At 34.1% G+C, this 20,496-nt stretch overlaps 1 protein-coding gene across 1 annotated transcript; it reads left to right on the forward strand.

Annotated features, from left to right (window-relative positions):
• The first annotated feature begins 1,212 nt into the window (after window positions 1–1,212).
• On the forward strand, window positions 1,213–20,078 carry LOC149426443 (protein yellow-like). The gene is made up of 8 exons (XM_089639864.1): window positions 1,213–1,250; window positions 9,913–10,331; window positions 10,829–10,950; window positions 12,908–13,133; window positions 13,670–13,785; window positions 13,889–13,969; window positions 17,747–17,857; window positions 19,932–20,078. Exons 1-8 carry the CDS (start codon window positions 1,213–1,215, stop codon window positions 20,070–20,072), a joined length of 1,254 nt encoding a protein of 417 aa, XP_089495990.1. The 3' UTR covers window positions 20,073–20,078.
• The last annotated feature ends 418 nt before the right edge of the window (window positions 20,079–20,496 follow it).

Consider the following 20,496-nt stretch of genomic DNA (forward strand, 5'->3'; position numbering starts at 1 on the left):
GTTTGAATAAATTTACAGAATGGAGTCTTCTCGCAAGCGTAAACATGACGGCTTAACTTTAAACAAAAAATGTAAATGTTACGAAAGATCGATAGCGGTGTTTGTTTGTATTTAAGAAATACCTATTTTAATTTTTAGCATAATTTGTATGTACGCACTATAATCCACCGCTTTCAGTATTTGGACCGTTGCGTTGCCCGGTTTGGGCATTAGTGAGAGTGCTCTGTTCTAAATAAATTTGTTTACAATAAATATTACTGCTAGATAAAAGGTCAGTGGTACTCTTAATACCTATCTTAAAATAATTTAATTCTTTCAGAAAGAATGTGATGAATTTGAAAAATTAAACATTTTTTATCACTTTATAAACAATACTATCGATAGCAGCAAAATTTTGTTCTAAGGTCAGTTTAGTTCATGGTAAAAGATAAAGATACTAACAAACACATACATTCAATATTACATTTTTTTAATAATGTGATGACCATCATATAAAGTCATAAGTCAAACTATATATAAAATTGCTTCCCTAGTTTGGTGATAGAAGACAAATATTTGGGGATCAAATCACCAGGAATCAGGAATGTGCACACGAAATCTATTTTTTTAATTGGTTGAGAATTTTTTTTGTCATTCTTGTAGTTACTTAAATACAACTACATGCGGAGATAGATTCACATGGACGATATAAAATTTGTTCTATAGTTTTTTTTATGTTTTATTTAATTTGTTATGCAATAGTGATCTTAGAGAAAAAGATAGAAAAGGTAACTTAAATATAGTTTTGTAGGAGAAGATTCTTCTGAAAAAGCAATTATTAGTAAAGTCACATTGCGGAATGCAATTTCAGTTGTTATATTAACGTAAATCGAGTGCCTGCAATAGGCGAGCCCTCTAAGTCTGACACAGAGGTATGAACTCGTTGGACCACGACACAATAGAAGAAATTGTAATTTTTAATTTCTTTGTTGGGTTTTTATCAGCCAGGAAGAGACAAAAAAGCTAGGATAAGAAGTCAGCTAGAAGAGATAAGAATAGACTAAAAGACGAACCTAAAAAGGTCAAGAAGATAGTAGAAGTAAGTGGCATGAACAGCTAAGAAGTGACTAGAAGAGACTAAAATAGACTAGGAGAGATTGGGTTATTTTGCACAAAGACGGCGTTATGTAAATCATCCAAATATTATTATTATTATTATTAATAGAGACTAGAATGATGGACTCGCCGACCGTCAAAGCGGTGCTGCCAAGGTCTGTTATCTATGTGAGGATATTGTGTCAGCGCTTTATTGGCAGCAGACACATACTGGACGGATGACAAACCTCATGCTGGCACTGTTGGTGGACTCTCTCGCTGCAGCAGCTGGTCCAGTTTCTTCGCCACCTAGGATTCTTGCTGCAGAGTCTCCTTCTTCGTGTCACCTGTTCCTGTTAATCATTTTACTTAACCTAACTTCACTTTATTTTTGTAATATTTATATTTTTTGCAATACCTGCATCAACTGTAAAGCGCCCCTGAGGTGATATCTCACAAAAGCGGCCCTATACAAATTGTCCAGTAAATTAATTAATTCAGTTCGCAGTACATCAGTGCATTTTTTTATTCTCCATGGAAACGCAACGCTCGTTGTATTCTACGTGTTCACAGATGGCGTTAATTAATTAATTTTGTTTAAATACTCTTTTGCAAGGTATTGCTTTACAGTATTAAGACAAATTATTTGTTTGCGCCCTCATATACGCAATATGAATATGAATAAATAGTTATAAGTAAACGAGGCCCTGTCCTAGTTCCCATATTGCTATTCCGGTGCCCAATTCCTATGTCAGTTCAATTCTTCGCTGGATGGAGTAAAGAATTGGATAATTCTTCGCTGGATGGAGTAGAGTTGGATAATTCTTCGCTGGATGGAGTAGAGTTAAGAGTAGAGAAGTCCTGCAATTATAAAAAAAATTGTTTGAATATTTTAAATAATCAAGAATATTTAGTGAAATAAATGGTGAGTCAATTTTATAATTAAACGAATACAATTATTTTATAATTTTGAAAATAGCTATAACTCTGTGGTTATGCATTATAAATAAATGAAACCACTATATTTTTATATCAAAGTCGACCGGTTTCAGAATAACTATTCCTTCCTCGAGTGAAGTGGGGGAGCAGTCCTGACTAGTGTTACAATAATAATATACTAGCAGTTAAAAACCCGCTCCGCGGGTTTTTTTCTGCTAGGTCCTGCGGGCGGCACCTAGTTGGGCTTCGCCCATTTTAAGTGATACTAACAACAGTTACATTTAATACATAGATATTAGGTCATCCACAGAGAGAGGTGAGCATATATTGTTAAAACACGAAACAGGAAAGAGTTAATGAATAATAACATGCTAAATTTACGTATAATAAGAATGACAGTTGTTTGAATAAATGAAATTTTACGTATTTGTGATGGATTATTTCAAATGAAACACTATTATTGACTGCATGTCTACAACTGATATTAACTGATATCCTACCTAATATAATTAGCTCATCGGATACTTGCAGTGCTTAAATATGTGTTACAACCGTCAAGGTCTATAAGTTGAATCAATATCGTATAGTTTGTCACAACAATTAAAGATAGTTATAACAAAGTTGACTGAAATAATAGATTATTACATATTGATTAATTGTACCCGTGTTTATGAATAAAAGGAGGTTAATTTCAGCGCCCTTGAGGTGATTTCTCACGAAAAAGGCGCTATATAAATTAGCCAAATATTAAATATTAATTGTGCGATGAGATTAGCAGTCGGTTTAATTAAAAGGTGTTAATTTTACTCCAACCTGTGCTAATTCTTTACCTACAACTCTTACTGTATCTAATAAAGTTTAAAGTTAGATTATATATACACCTTCATCAGGAGAGTAAAAATCTATATATAAAGGTAGATTATTACAATATAGCGCCCCTGAGGTGATATCTCACAAAAGCGGCGCTATGCAAATTGTCCAATAAATGAATTAATATAATGTTTACATTTTATTTTGTATACACCGAAGTCGAAAATTAAATATGGATTGCAATTGGAAAGAAGAAGTGGAAGGAGGGGGGAGGGGTAAGAGTAGGCTGGGTTTATAAGAATTAGGAATTACAATATCGTTAGACGGGAAAGACCAGTTAAGTGGGAAAATATTTAAAAGAGAGTTTATAAAAAAAATCTTGTCACTTATATCTACTTTTTTCCTAATTTCTAAAATTTCAAAATTATTTATTTGCGATGCTTTATATCGTGTGTGAAGTATTTTAAAACCTGAAAAAAACAAATAGCATATAACCATAAAACAATATATTCATAAGACAAATAGCATTAAATAACGGTTATTCTAATAAATTGATAGTTGAAATACTAAATAAAAAAATTAAATATATTCTCTTCAAACGGTATTTCTAAAGATAGAAATAAACAATGGCGTAGAATTCTGTTTTGTGGATAACGATACTTCTAAAATTATATATAAAAACAATCCTGGTACTATTCAACTGGCGTTTTACACTAATAACAATGAAGAAATATATTCTTAATAATAAAGATCAAACAAAAAAATCAGGAGTTTAAAAACTCAATTGGGATGATTGTAATTTCTTTTACAAAGGTAGAATCAATAGAAACTTTGAAGTCAGAACTAAAGAATATCGCAGGGCTCTAAATGTAAATAGTGAATCTGAGTTTGCAAATCATCTTTTGAATAATGATCACACTTTCGATAAAAATTCAGGTCTTAAAATACTTCACTCAGGATATAAAGCATCGCAAATAAATAATTATGAAATTTTAGAAATTAGAAAACTGTCAATATAAAATCAGATATAATTAATAACCAAATAAAATTATAAATAATAATGAAAAATGCCATTACAAAGTGATAAGCTTCCAGAAGAAATCTTATTAAACGCTTGTTAATGGTCAAGTAGTCAAGTATTGTAAGCTGCATATTTAAATATTCGCGCCACTCATTTGGTTCGTTTTTATACCGCCAGAGGTGCGCTCTGTCGGCCGTCTATAGCCGTGCGTATCGGCCATATTGAAGGAACGCTTGATTTTTTATAAACGTCAAACATAATCACGTAACTGTGGATAATTTACATTGTAATGTAATTAATTCAATGGATTATGAACTTTCTAAAACATATTTTCTTCGATATTATCCAAAAATTATATGAGCAGAAACGATGCTTTTGAAGAAATCTGGTGATCCTATTTTAGTATGAAATCGGATCTTAATTTTCAAGTAAGCGGAATTTACACGAAACAGTCAATTTGAATTTGACCAATCAGAAGTCCTACATCGTCCAGACGATCGTGTAATAATACTATCAGATGTTCACCCATTTTATTCTAATGTTAAGTTGTTAGTATTTAATTTGCCACGAGGAAGGAACGGTTGTTCCGAAATCGGTCAGCTTCGATGTAAAAAACATAGTGGTATACAACATGTAATATTGTTTAATTTATATATGAATATTTAATAATAGATTCAGAAGATATAGGGTTATTTCTGTTGGATAACTTCTGTAATAGAGCTGTTTGGTCCATGGCTAAGGGTCCGGAGGACATAGCTTTGAAAACTGGCAATCATTAATGGATTCTTTGTAAAAAAAACTAAAAAGGGCTCAATACATAATAGTTTAATAAGAGTTTACTTAACTTCAATGAAGTTCTCAAAGCTTTTGTCTACATATTTTATGGTTTCCTTTGCAGTCTTTAAAATGTCAATAAATTCATTTCTTTCGCTGGGGCATAGAAGTTCATTCCCAGCAAGATCTTCTTCCTCTGTCATCTTCCTCCGGCACTAGATTCACCACGCACCGTCTCACCCAGTCCAAGGGAAAATTAGGGCTATCAAATTAATTATCACAGATAATATGAGTTACTATACTTTGTAAGTTTAAGAAAATTCAACTTCATAATTCAGATAATTGAATATACACGACTCATTCTGATAAAATATAGGTAAAGTTTAAGAAAAAAAATGTAGTTGATCTTTTTCCACAGAAGGAAACAATCGGCTTTCTGAGAATGGAATGAAAATTATGCTTATGGGTAATACACTCATTGCTTAGGTCTAATGGTGGTTGTTCCACGCTTATTGGTCAAATGGTCAGTCACAAGTAAAGACAGGTGGTGACTATTCAGTATACATGCATAATTATGATACTCGTACTTAGCCGCTTGCATCCCTTAGTGGAAACAGTTTTAGATTATAATGTACACAGTGAGCTTACAACTCAAATCCACAAAGTACATTTCGCCTCAAAATGTGTTTATAATACCACCGATTAAGGAAAAAAATACTCTACATATCAGTGGCGGCTTGAGCACTTCTTCGATGGTAGAAATATCACTACCCGGGGAACATAATATACATTTTCCAAACAAAAATGTTCATGGACAAGTCATGCACCTAATCAGATATATAAAAATAAATAGGTATATACCAATTTATAACTGCGGTCGCGGGTTTAAATACTGGAATGCGCAAGAAAATTTCGTTTGAATAATTTGTGTTATTATGGAGTTTTAAAAAGACGTTAAATTTATTTCGTGTGTATCAGTTAAAACATCTCTCTATCGTTCTATGAGGACAACAAATTTACGAAAAAATTCTGTAAACTCGGAGAAAGCCTAGTGGGACGTACCTCCAAAGGGGAGAATCGGACTGAGAAAATGAGAGGACACGGCTTAGAAAAAAGGGCACGATTCGGATTAGAAAAGGAGGATGATCCGACTGAGAAAAAGGGGCGAATCCTGTTAAGAAAAAATGGGGTGCAGATCCGGCTTAGAACAAGGAGGGGGGGGGGGGGATCTGGCTTAAAAAAAGGGGGGCGGATACGATTAAGAAAATTGGGCAAATCTGGTTTAAAAAAGGGGTGACTGTTTGATCAGTGGAAAGTGGAAAAAGAGAAAAGATTGGAAAAATCGTCCCATGAAAAATGGGGGGGAAAAAGAGAGGGGGCGGATCCAGCCAAGAAAAATGAAGCGGATCCGGCTGACCTAAGGCGGCAAGTGGAAAGGGGTGAGTGGGGATTATAGGCAGTGGCGGCTCGTGACTTTTGAGTGTGAGTATTTTAAGTTTTAAAAATTCGACAAATTTCAGTTTGGTATTTTCATACACGAAAAAAAATGTTTTCAGGTACAAAAACATTAAAAATGACATTTTTGAATTATTAGTACTCTAGTATCTAGTACACCCAAAAGTTTAGAATTTGGATCTGGATATTATTTATGTTCTGAGTTCCTAAACATGAGTTTACTGACTCTAACGTAATAAAGAAATGAATTATCTAAAGATACGTTTTTCCACGTAAGATACGTGGAAAAAGTTTTAAGAGTTTTAATGTAACTTTAAATGTACGATTAGTAAGATAGCTATAAACGGTTTATATTATAAAGGACGTAATCGACTATCTTCATCACCGACAGCCTAAAACAACAGAACACGGAGCGGGCGTTGACTAAAGGGGTTCGGATCTAACTTGAAAAAAAAATATACCTATCATGGCCGGCGGCAATGGAAATTGACCAAAGGGCTTAAGGTAATGAGGCGGCGGAGGCTGTATAGAGAAAATGAGACGGGGTTCGAGGGTGGCTGTAAATAAAAAAAGGGTTTCTAATAAAATGATTAAAGATTGAACATACGATTTTTTTTTTAAATTTACTATATTTATAGGGTATTTTTGAAGGGAGGGAGGAGTAAACAGACCTTCTCAGACTCAGACTAGACTTGAAGAGATCCATATTAGGAGGGACAAAACTGAGGCGGGCAAAAGCTCCACTGTCGAACCACGAACTCAAACAGGAGTCGTAGAAACAGACAAATTAAAATATCAATCGTGGACAAATATTTTGGGCGCGCGTGTAGCGTGTTTTCCGAATATGCACCGGTGCCAAAAGGATTGATGACGCTTGTTCCTCGGATCACCTTCCATTTAAATACCGGTAGAACATTCCCAACTATCGTTAAGAAAGTGAACTCTATCAAATGGACCGCCCGTTGCTACGCAGAGTCTATGGTTTTTTAAAGTAAAGTTGTCTGAGGCTCCAGGCAAGAGGTGGCTACAACACTAAACTTGCAATTGTACAAGGTCATCATTTGTACTATGCATCAGGTGCACCCACTAAGTCATAATTTGTTGTCCCATCTGGAATTCATTCAATTTCCAGTCTTTGGAATCTGATTCTTACGATGACGTTCAATAAGATTCTCATTCATGTTTATTATTCGTCTATTATGGTAAATAAGACAGTATTCATCATTAATTAGGTTCAATAAATAATTATATAAAACAACAACGAAAACTCACTCATGTAGTAATACTTCAGAAAAGAAGTCATTGTACATACCTGTAGTCACGGTTTTCATATATTATGTAAGATTATTTTTACAAACCGTTAATTTGACAGTAAAATTATCACTTAATAATATTAATTACTTAATTGTATGTATAATAGAAAAGGGTAGGTCAGGTACTCCCATCAATACATAAAGGCGTTATAATCAAATTAGCTTCATAATACGGCTGTTAACACTGCAATGACTACCCAAATAAACATTATTGTGAACCACAAATAACAAAATGTAGGTATGGCAAATTACAGCCTCGTCTAATATCATGAACCTAAAAAGCCTTGCACCGAGCATTAGTGCGATATTGTATGAATTACATTGAAGCCAAATCTAGGGTGAGGAGAAATTGCCTGTCAGCCATCTTGTATGACTAACTTTTGAACTGATTTGTATGCAAATTGGTGCATAATGAACTTTTTTTATTTATTTTTTATTTAAAAATATATTTCTTTTAAATAAAAACATAAATATCTTATACTTAAAAAACTAATTACAATAAAAATGTTTTCTTTTTAACGTAACCACCCAATTCAATAAAGAAAAACGTTTCTCGTGATTGAGTTGGGGAGTAGTGCCATTACAATATGCGTAGGGTAAAGAAAAGAAAAAATGTTTTTATTTATAAAGTAAGAAATAAACAAAATGTGTATAGCATGATAACAAAAGTATAGATAATGTTAAATTTGCATTTAACATTAATTTAAGAATAATATTTAAATTAAAATAATATTATTACATTTCGATTAATAAGTAGGTAGTAGGTGGTATAAGTACATGTAGTTATTTTATTCATTTGAACTATTATTATTTTATGTTTGTGTTGTTAGTGCAGTTATAACGGCTTATGATTTTTGGAGTATTTCATAAAATAAAGAATGAGATACGTCATTAAAAAGTGTAAGTAGGTTTTGGTATTTTGCATACGTCTTCCCCCCCACCCCGCGGATTAAAATTGTTTTCGAATTATTCCGTCCGGGGCTTTTTAGGTCCATGTCGAATGTACAGTATTTTAAATAAGCCGCGAACTCGAAACATAATAGACATTATTCCACTTCCGTCTTTTTGTACCGTTTTTATAATACTGTTCCTGTACAGTCTGACATTATTTAATAGCAAACAAAAATTGAAGGAGTTTTAAATGGCAGCAAAAATATTTTTCTTAGGAAAATGAAAGTATGTTTAAAAAGAGCTTAGTAGTTCAAGTGTATATTGTTTTCTTTAACGATCTTCAGTAATTACTAATTTACAATTAATTCAAAAATACTTTTGGCCGTGAAAATCTTAAATCATATTTAAAGTTAGATGATATATGAAATAATGGTTAAAATAGTCTAATAAGGACTGGTTGTTTCGGAAAATTTGAACAATTCATCAAATTTCAACGTTAATTTACGGGATCTGTAAAAATCATATTCAATTTCTGTTATAATATCAGAATATGCTAGTTGCTTGACAGAACTGAAATAACAACAGAACTTGAAAAAAACTTTCACAGAACTTGAAAATTAACTTCGTAATTTGAAGAATTGTTCGAATTCTCCGAAACAACCCGTGCTTAGACTATTTTAATCATTATTCATCAAACGTTAAATCAAAATAAAATATCATCTAAATATGATTTAAGATTTTCACGGCCTAAAGTATTTTTGAATTAATAGTAAATTAGTACCACATCTGCCCTGATGATGGACACTCTGATGATGGAGTTAGCGCAACACGGCATAACACCCCAAAAATAAATAACAAAAATATCATCTACCTTATTCAAAGATCAAAATTATGAAAAAAACGTTTTCTTGGTTGTTTCTCCTTTATTTTTGGCTGTTAATGTTTGTTTAAAACAAACTGTCAAACTCGAGTTTGAAGAAACTTGAATGTGGAGATTACAACGTGATTAGTTGGTGCCTAGTGACAAAGTTTGTAACATTTTAATAAATTTCTAGAATATTTTTATGCCAAGCTGTACAATGAGAATTATTGTTGGGTAAGGTACCTATCGACGACTATTATCAACGAAATTACGAATTAGATTCGCGTTACTGATAAACTGTGGTTCTTTGGATCACTTTTTAATAGAAGGTTATCATATTTATGAATTTATTGACAAACTCATTTTTTTCATAAAAGACCGAATCACCTTTTTACACAGAGTTAGTTTAACATTTACGTCGCAGTGAACTCATTTGTGCACCAATGTAAAAACGCGTTTCTTTACCCTAACATCATAACTAATTATATTCTTCTTTTGACTACCATCTCCTATCAGAGATTGGCTATAGTAGTCCCAGAGAGAGGTCGTATGTAATGTCGTTTTAGAATCTTCAGTATTTTTGTTTTCATACAAGACAGAACATTTTTCTTCGATGAGGTACGTACGACATCTCTCTGGAACTACTTTATCATCAGAAAAATCTTTACCCTGCAGACTATTGTCAACAATGACAATACTAACAACAACTACTACCTACTACCAATATTACATCCAGGAAACACTTTAAATATGTTTATTAACACCCTTTCTAGGATTCAGCATGTTTTGTTCGTCGTTCTGGGTATTGTCCAGTTGTCGTTGGGAGTCCAAATGAGAGAGGAGTTTTCGTGGAACCAGGTAACCTTTGAATGGCCTGACGCAGAGTTTGAAAAGAAGGCCATCTCCAGTGGAGCATATATTCCAGAGAATAATCTTATCCTTGGCATTGCGATCTGGATGGACAAGCTTTTCATCACCATCCCCAGATGGAAGACGGGGGTGGCATCCGCCCTGAATTATGTGGAGATAGGTTCCAACAAGACCACTCTAAAGCCTTTTCCTTCGTGGGATACCAACTTCAACCCTTCTAGTCAACCAAAGAATAATGCAACCATTGTGTCTCCGTTCAGAGTATTTGTCGACAGGTGTGACAGACTTTGGGTTATGGACCCCGGCGTTGCTGATTTTCTGGGTAAATTCAATATTTTAAAACGCATTTAGTAAGTGGACCGTTGAGTTCCGATAAAAATCATTCGAGGTAGCGAGCGAAACAGCGGAGGAAAGACGATATTAAACTGAAACTGCTAGAAATGAGATCGCTAAGCTTTATGACTATGTACCATCATACTACGAATGAGTAGATCCGAAAATATTGCACAAATGAAGTCAGGTGTGAGCGTAATGATCAAAATTGTTATAATAGAACGCTTCGGTGCTATGGACAACTAGAGGGGATAACCGGAAAAATAAATGTTAGTAGAATATATGTTGCACTAGTTGGTGGCAAAATAAATCTGGAAGGACCCAGAAAGATATGGCACGATGACATGAATCGAATACTTATGTCCGATGATGTCAAAAGTCGGTGTGTATGAAGTAATGATGTGATAATTAGTTAGTTCTTTTGGAAGCGTGAATAATTTTTTAACAGCTGAAATGATTTCTCATTAGACTGATAACGTTTTTCAGGAAACACAACTGAAATACTGACGCCATCGATTCTGATTTTCGACCTGAAGACAGATATCCTTTTGAAAAGATACAATCTCAAGGATCCGGACTTCGATGACGATTCGGTTTTCCCAAATATTGTAAGAAATTTTATTTTGATATTTTGATTACAGTTTTTCCTTGTGTCTTTGATATACAGAAGTTATGTACGTTTCAGAATATTATAACGGTGTGTTTGTGACTTATATCAATGACATCAACATAACAATATGAACGCATCAGTAGGTTTTGAAATCAATAGTTTTGTAATAATATTGCACTCTTGTTTTGAATGTGTGTCTACGGAAGTAATGTCTCAACCGTGAGGAATGTCTTCAGTAAAAATACTAATCAAGATCTACAAGGCTATTTGCCAATCACTATTAGAATACGGTATTATCGGATAGGACAATGAAAATGACAATGTTCTGAAAGCACAAATTTAACTGAAAATTATTCTGAAAGTCCCTGTGAGAACTAGCACCACGGAATCTTCAACAATCTTAACACCATGTCAGTTAAACAAGTCTAATCTAAAACACTACTTCTATTCATAAATACAAGCCAAAAGAAATAACATCCAACACATGTATTATAAACACTGGATCTCAGGGTCAAAAACATATCCACCAAGTAACTACAAATAAAAGAATTTGTGCAAAAAAATATTCCTATACTGTTGTACTAAACTCTACAACAAAATCCAACTCTCATTCAAAACTCGCAACAATATTATAAAGTAACAGGATTATTAAGTAATTGCACAATTGTAACGATGAACACAGTTTTATTAGTCTTTATTCTGGGTACAATCCATTTGTAAGTGTTTCATTGATTTATAGCAGTTCAAGAAAAGTAAGACAGTGTATGACACTGATTTATAGCAGTTAAATAATAGTAAAACACTGTACGACTCTGATTTATAGCAGTTCAATAATAGTAAGACAGTGAATGACACTGATTAATAGCAGTTCAAGAATAGTAAGACGGCGAAATAAACTTTAACAACCACTCTATGGCTTCACTGAGGAAACAGATTACCTTTATCTTTCCTCTCAATGGAGCGTAATACGAGTATGTTCCTTTAACCCTTTGTTTTGCAAAAAGGGTGTTTTCCTTCTCTGGGTTAACTAATTTCCAAGCCAAAAGATTTATGAAGCGTCGCTGGAGTTAGTCCTGCCAGAGGTAACCGAAGGGTAACTTAACCTTCTAGAGCAAAACATAACATTTTATCGGTAATCACAGCTGTGACATCCCTTCCCGGGATCACATCGGTAAGCCAGAGCGGCGCGGCGAGGTGAAAACACCAACCAATATATATAATAACATTTAAATATCATTTCAAAAGCCGGATGCAAAACATAAGGAGATCAGAAATCTAAAATATACTGATACCAACGTGAAATCGAAACCACTTAACTGCACTGCAAAACACCGTGTATTTTTTTTCAAATTTGTCGCTTACCGATTGTTACCAAACGAACACACCATGTAATTTTTTTTTAAATTTGTCGCTTACCGATTGTTTTTTTCTTGTTAACTGTAGAAATTTACGTCGTTGAAAATAAAAATATATATTAAACATAACAGAAATAAAATATTCTCGGTTAATAATTTTAAGTTAGAAGGCCATTATTGATTTATAAAAGTAATAAAAATGGACTGGAGTTCTTATATGGATTTTCCCATCTTCGTTGCACTGTCGTGTAGCTGAATTTCCAATTATTAGGTTATTACCAGTTATATTAAACAAATTTACTATTTATTTAGGAATAGGTTATCTTTCTTGAACCCATTTACAGTTGTCAGGCATGTACAGGGTGTATTAATATAATTCTTATATTCATGATAACATGGGATTTTTTATTTACATTATGTTAGATTTTGAAAGAATATATATTTTACATTGTAGTAGGAAAAAATATTGTAATGGACTCTAAATTAACAAAACATAAAATTATCATTGTAATGGAATTTTACCACGAAATGTCAAAAATAGAAATACTAAGCAAATAGGTTTTCGGAAAGCCGCTACATGACAATACTATAATTTTACAGGTTGTGGATGAAGGAGAAACCTGCGCGGAGGCTTTCGCTTACCTTCCCGACATCGTCACCAGCGGACTTGTGGTCTACAGCCTGAAGGAGGACGACTCCTGGCGTGTCAGCCACCCGTACTTCCACTTTAACCCCCTGGCCGGCGAGTATTTGGTGGGAGGCGTCAGCTTTCAGTGGACCGACGGCATCTTCGGCCTGGCCTTGGCTGACAAACAAGCTGATGGGAAAGTTTAACACATAATAATAATTAACTTCTGATAATATACTTGTCTTAATTAGTCAGTGACATGTCTTTCAGAAAAACTGAATCAAATTTTGATATTGCAAGAACACTGAAAAGTTTGGTTTATAGCATAATACATCTTATGCAACCGATACTGCAGGGCAGCATACTCGCGGCATCGCGTCGTGTCAATGCCGGAAAGAAATAAACCAACGCAATCCCATGTCCGCTCCCCGCAGAAGCCATTTCCCACAACGAAATGGAAAACGATTTTAATAATGTTATTGAGTATAACCTGAAATTTTAATATTTAATTATTGAAGATAATAATATCTTAGTTGTTACCGAATCTTTTTCTGATTTATCCGTTAAACATTTTTCGTCAGAGAGTTGTTAATATTATATTCAATGATTAAAACCTCAACACTTTACTCTCAATCATTCATAACCCCGAGCAACGCCGAGTCAGTCAACGTCACCTAGTTTTATATAAATCTGTCGTTGTTCATTGAAATATTTATTTTAATTCTATTTTAGATCGCGGAAAGTATACTTCCACCCTTTCTCAAGTACAAGTGAATTCGAGGTCAACAACACCGTTCTACAAAATAAAAAGTTGGCAACGAATTCATCCGCAAACTTCAATTCTTTTAGTGTATGTACGAACCAAGTATCAAATTCTATTCTGTTACCCATATAACGTATTTTTGTACCAGTTATCTGAAAATATTGTTAATTGGTCCATTTTTTCTTTGAAGCTTGTCGGTGACCGAGGACCAAAGAGTCAAGCCTCGGTGAGCGTCTATCACGATAAAAGCGGAGTTGTTTTCTTCAATCAGGTAACTGCTAAAAGCATAGATATGAAATAAATATGAATGAATTCAATTATAATTTTCACAAAATTAACGTATGTTTTTCTTTCGTTTTGGACCATGATTCTCATCACGATTCAAGAATTTCAGCCCGATTGGTACCATAGAGCCTGAAAAAATATTTTTCAGGCTCTATGGTACCAAACCTCTATGGTGTTTTGTTAGTTCGAACCCAAGTCTGAAACTAGTGCCCTTAGGACTTATTTTCATAAATTTCAGCCAGTGTGGTACCATAGTGCCTAAAAAAATGTTTTTTTTAGTTCGAACCCAAGTCTGAAACTAGTGGCAATAGGAATGATGATTTTTCCAAAACATCAACATTATGCAGATTTTAGGACTGATATCGTTTTGGACCATGATTTTTATCACTTTTCGAAAATTTCAGCGCGTTTGGTTCCACAGAGCCTAAAAAAATATTTTTATATTTGGAACCCAAGTCTGACATTAGTGATAATGGAAAGATGATTTTTCGAAAATTTCAACTTTATTCAGATTTTGTGACGGATATCGTTTTGGACCATGATTTCTATCACTTTTGTAAAATAACAGCCCGTTTGGTACCATAGAGCCTAAAGAATAGATTTTTTATTTCGAACCGAAGTCTAAAATTATTGAACATAGGAATGAAGATTTTTCCAGAAATGAAACGTTATGCAGATTTTGTGACTGATTACGTTTTGGTCTATGATTCTAATCACGATTCCCGAATTCCAGCCCGATTGGTACCATAGAGCCTGAAAAAATATTTTTTTAGTTCGAACCCAAGTCTGAAATTAGTGCCCATAGGAATGATGATTTTTGCAAAAATTCAACATTATGCAGATTTCGTGATTGATTTCGTTAAGGACATGATTCTTATCACGAGTCCAAAATTTCAGCCCGTTTAGTAGCATATAGCCTGAAGAAATAGATTTTTTAGTTCAAACAAAAGTAAAAAATTATTGAATATATAGGAATGAAGATTTTTCCAGAAATTAAACTATATGCAGATTTTGTGACTGATAACGTTTTGGACTATGATTCTTATTACGTTACTCAAATTTCAGCCCATTTGATACCATAGAACTTGAAATAATGGATGTTTTATTTCGAACCCAAGTCTGAAACTAGTTCCCATAGGAACATATGATAATTTTGCCAGGAAAGAAACTTTTTAAGGATTTTGTGACTGATATCGTTTTGGACTATGATTCTTATCACGTTACTCAAATGTCAGCCCATTTGATACCATAGAACTTGAAATAATGGATTTTTTATTTCGAACCCAAGTCTGAAACTAGTGCCCATAGGAATGATGATTTTTCCAAAAATTAAACTTTATGCAGATTTTGCGACTGATTACGTTTTGGACTATGATTCTTCTCTTTGTCCTTAAATTTCAGCCCGTTTGGTACCGCATTGCTTGAAAAAATGAATTTATTAGTTAGAACCCAAGTCTGAATGGAATGCCCATAGGATTGATGATTCTTCCAGAAATCAAACTTTATGCAGATTTTGTGACTGATATCGTTATGGACGTAGATTCATTTCTTTTTTCTAAAATTTCAGCCCCTTTGGTACCGTAGTGCTTGAAAAAATGATTTTTTTAGTTCGAACCCAAGTCTGAAATTAGTGCCCATATGAATGATGATTTTTCCAGGAAAGAAACTTTTTGCAGATTTTGTGTCTGATATCGTTTTGGAATATGATTATAATCACTTTTCTTAAATTTCAACCCGTTTTGAACCTTAGAGCCTGAAAAAATGGTTTTGTTAGTTCGAACCCAAGTCTGAAACTAGTGCCCTTAGGAATGATGATTTTTCCAGAAATCAAACATTATGCAGATTTTGTGATTGATTACGTTTTGGACCATGATTCTTATTACGATTCCAGAATTTCAGCCCGTTTAATACCATAGAACCTGAAATAATGTTTTTTTTTATTTCGAACCCAAATCTGAAACTAATGCCCACAGTAATGATGATTATTCCAAAAATTCAACTTTATGCAGATTTTATGACTGATATCGTTTTGGACCATGATTCTTATCACTTTTCTAAAATTTCAACCCGATTCTAACTTTAGTGCCTGAAAAAATGGTTTTGTTAGTTCGAACCCAAGTCTGAAATTAGTGCCCATATTAATGATGATTTTTCCAGGAAAGAAACTTTTTGCAGATGTTGTGACTGATATCGTTTTGGACTATGATTCTTACACGTTACTCAAATTTCAGCCCGGTTGGTACCATAGAGCCTGAAAAAATGGTTTTGTTAGTTCGAACCCAAGTCTGAAATTAGTGCCCAGAAAAATGATGATTTTTCCAGGAAAGAAACTTTTTGCAGATTTTGTGACTGATATCGTTTTGGACTATGATTCTTATAACGATTCCGGAATTTCAGCCTATTTGATACCATAGATCCTGATTTTTTGACTGATTTCGTTTTGGACCATGATTCTTATCACTTTTCTAAAATTTCAACCCGTTTTGAACCACAGAGCCTGAAAAAATGGTTTTGTTAGTTCGAACCCAAGTCTGAAGTTAGTGCCCATAGGAATGATGATTTTTCCAGGAAAGAAATTTTTTGCAGATTTTGTGACTGATATCGTTTTGGACTATGATTCTTATTACGTAACTCAAATTTCAGCACGGTTGGTACCATAGAGCCTGCAAAAATGGTTTGTTAGTTCGAACCCAAGTCTGAAATTAGTGCCCATTGGAATGATGATTTTTCCAGGAAAGAAACTTTATGCAGATTTTGTGACTGATTACGCTTTTGACTATGAATCTTTTCACTTATCTTAAATTTCAGCCCGTTTGGTACCGCAGTGCTTGAAAAAATGATTTTTTTTAGTTCGAACCCAAGTTTGAATGGAATGCCCATAGGAATGATGATTTTTCCAGAAATCAAACTTTATGCAGATTTTGTAACTGATTACGTTCTGGCCCATGATTCTTATTACGATACCGGAATTTCAGCCCGTTTGATACCATAGAACCTGAAATAATATTTTTTTTATTTCGAACCCAAGTCTGAAACTAGTGCCCATAGGAATGATGATTTACCGAAAATTCAACTTTATGCAGATTTTGTGACTGAAACGTTTTGGACCATGATTCTTATCAAAAATTTCTCGTTGATTACCCAAAATTAATATCTTCCTTATATTACCTTAAATACTTGACATATCATTTTAGTATTTTAAGTATTCCCTCGCTAACACATAAGTTGCCATTAACATTTAACTGAATAATTGGGATTTCTGTGGTTTAAAAACCCATAAGACAGTTAAATCATCAAATACCCACATGGTTTCAGACGTTTTGCATGGCATCTGAAAGGGTTAAAAACGATCTAAAACCGCACACTGTCAATCGATTGAATTGGCTATTCCGCCATTGTGACATAGGTAACACCAGTGGCTGCTAACAAATCTGTCACCGGAAGCCTACCAACGTTGGACACACCTTACGCAACAGCAAAAAACCTAACCTACTTTTTGGCGGAAAATCAAAATTACATTTTTTGGGTTTTATCTATTTTTCTGTCGAAAAAAAAAATTGAAAAAATATTGTTGATCAATGCAATGCGGAAAATAAAAAATGTAATTTTGATTTTCCGCATTGCATTGATCAACAATATTTTTTCAATTTTTTTTTTCGACAGAAAAATAGATAAAAACCCATTAGACGCTGGCTTCTCAGTAAATCTGTCTCTTTCCACAAAATATTGTTTTGTGATTGAAATTCTTTTCTCTGATTTGCAGGTAAACCGAAACGGAATTTCATGTTGGAACACTCATCAAACCTTGACTCCCTCGACGCACTCTCTTCTCATTAGTAACTCTACCACATTGGAGTTTCCCAACGATATCAAGGTACTTACAGAAACGTAAAAGAAAATAACAACTAGTCCCCAACGCATTGGGCCAACAGCGCTCTTGAGGTGATTTTGAAAAAAAACGGCGCTATGCAAATCATCCAAATATTATTATTATTTTTCTTAAATGATTTTAAAATTACTTTGTAGCGCCACCTATATTTAGCACACGTAGAAATTTAAAATTATGTTTAATGTCCAATGTTCAATTTTCCCAAATCAACTATTTACTCAGAAGCTCTTATAATATTGAAATATATTATTTTTTACTAGATTTATAAACAGGCTTAAAGAAAAATCAGATTTGACAATTTTATGAAGATTTTATCTGTGCGGCGATAGCCGCTGATGCATCACACATTACAGCTGGGTCGATCGATAATTTTACACGACCCAGGTCGTTCACAACCCACTGTCGTGAGCGGGTCGTGAAAACCCGCTATTTAATCTAGTTTTACACATAAACGAAAATGCCATAGAGGCGTTTTTCGCATGCTGTTTGCCATACCAGGTTAAACACGACCTGAAACCGATTCCCGATTACCCGTCACCCTGGTACTTTCGTATGGCGTAGGCACCTTAACTGTAAGACCATGCCATAGATGTGTAATTGTATAGACCGGACGTCTCGGGTCCCATTCTCGCAACACAGAAATAGAGATGTTTAATTTGTATCTCAAATGCATTGTGATGGAACGATTATTGGGAAATCATAATATTAGTATTAACATTTTTTCCTAAATTTAAAAAATTGATTTAACTTAAGACAATAATTAAACTTAAGACCAAATAATTGAAATTTGAGTAAATTCAACAGCAAATGCCTTAGACCCCTTGCAACTTATTTTAAATTCCAAGATACCTTGAAAATAGTAATACGAAAACGAATAATAAAACACACTGATACTCAAACGGCAATCATTATAATATTATGTTGTTATTTCGCAAGTAAATAAATCACTTGGCAAACCATTGTAAATTAACCGTCACACTCGAGTAATTCCCAAATTATTAGAATTTGATTGTCCTGAAAAATAACGTAGTAGTTAATGTGGGAATTTCCAAATAGATGACGCATCATTCCCAACCTTTAATTTGAACAGAAGAAATGCGATAAGTAATAAAACTGCTAACGTTTTGACTTTTATAAAATAAAATCTTGAGTTATTTATTTATTACTATTTAAATTATTTCAATAGTGATTATATTACAAACATTTCATTTTACGTATACCCCCTATCTGGTTACATACAAAGTGTTCGTTTCATTTAAAAAATATAATGCCTAGCCACAAGGTTTCGTAATTGTTTTTTATCTTTTTATTTTAATCAAGATCATAATCGTAAATTACTAGTGGACCACGTAGTGTAGACAATCGGGTAGCGAGAGCGGGTTGCGAAACCCTGGTGTTGACGGAAGACCCCACTCGCTCTCTGGTGGCTAGTGAGCGGACTCACTCGTCACCCACCCGGGACCCGGGACTACCACAAATGCGACAGCTGCGTAGATCAGAAACACAATATTCCCAATATAAAACCCCACTCGCTCTCTGGTGGTTAGTGAGCGGACTCACTGGTCACCCACCCGGGACCCGAGACTACCACATATGCGACAGCTGCGTAGATCAGAAACACAATATTCCAAATATAAAACCCCATTCGCTCTCTGGTGGTTAGTGAGCGGACTCACTCGTCACCCACCCGGGACCCGGGACTACTACATATGCGACAGCTGCATAGATCAGAAACACAATATTCCCAATATAAAACCCCATTCGCTCTCTGGTGGTTAGTGAGCGGACTCACTCGTCACCCACCCGGGACCCGGGACTACCACATATGCGACAGCTGCGTAGATCAGAAACACAATATTCCCAATATAAAAACAAAACTTTATGTAGATACTAAAATTTGGATTCCAAGACATAGAGACATAACCCTAAAAAAATTGCAAGGCTTTTAGCTTCGTTTACATAAAGGTAGTTAGTTCACTGAACAATAAATATTTTTTATGTTCCCTATAAATTTGCTCTCGGAAGCCTAAAATCTAAATAAATAGGTGTTTCTTTTCAGATTTCCGATAATGGCAGGCTATGGATCCTCTCTGACCGTCTACAGAAGTTCCAGCGGGGCCCATTGAATGCCTCCGAGATTAATTACAGGATCATGTCCTTACCAATATCGGATGCCCTTTGGGAAGGCTTGTGTCCATAAATATACCTATCCTCAATCATATAATACAATTAATGATAAATAATACAATTAAGTTTTTTTTTATGCACTCCAGAGATTACCGATAGGTGTGTTGTGGGCGTATCTGTGTGCCCGAAGTAAAGAAATTGTTTGATTATTTTGGGAGAAATTGATCAAAAACGCACAATTCTTTCTTGAACGGATAATCTATTTTATTGTCCTCTTTGAGGTCAGAATTGAAAGGTTTATGACACACTTCTAAGGATTTTCTGTTCGGTGATCCACTTTGTCATTTTTTTACGTATGTAATCATTATTTGATAAGCAAGTTCATGAGTCACTAATAAATTACCAAAATACGTAACTCGTTATTACTTAAAGCATAGAGATAAAAGTAGTTACATAAAGCATATTTTACAATCGTTAGTACATAATTTTAATAGAAG

The sequence above is a fragment of the Hesperophylax consimilis genome, chromosome 1 (assembly GCF_061612785.1).
Source record: "Hesperophylax consimilis isolate HC1 chromosome 1, BYU_Hcon_1.0, whole genome shotgun sequence".
In the NCBI taxonomy this organism is placed as follows: Eukaryota; Metazoa; Arthropoda; class Insecta; order Trichoptera; family Limnephilidae; genus Hesperophylax; species Hesperophylax consimilis.

What these genes read in the sequence shown, in the direction of transcription:
- LOC149426443 (XM_089639864.1), top strand. Translation starts at nt 1,213, where the DNA reads ATGATGGACTCGCCGACCGTCAAAGCGGTGCTGCCAAG. An exon ending in TGACAAACAAGCTGATGGGA is followed by an intron (nt 13,134 to 13,669) that starts AAGTTTAACACA and finishes TCTATTTTAGAT; the next exon opens with CGCGGAAAGTATACTTCCAC. An exon ending in CAAACTTCAATTCTTTTAGT is followed by an intron (nt 13,786 to 13,888) that starts GTATGTACGAAC and finishes TTTTCTTTGAAG; the next exon opens with CTTGTCGGTGACCGAGGACC.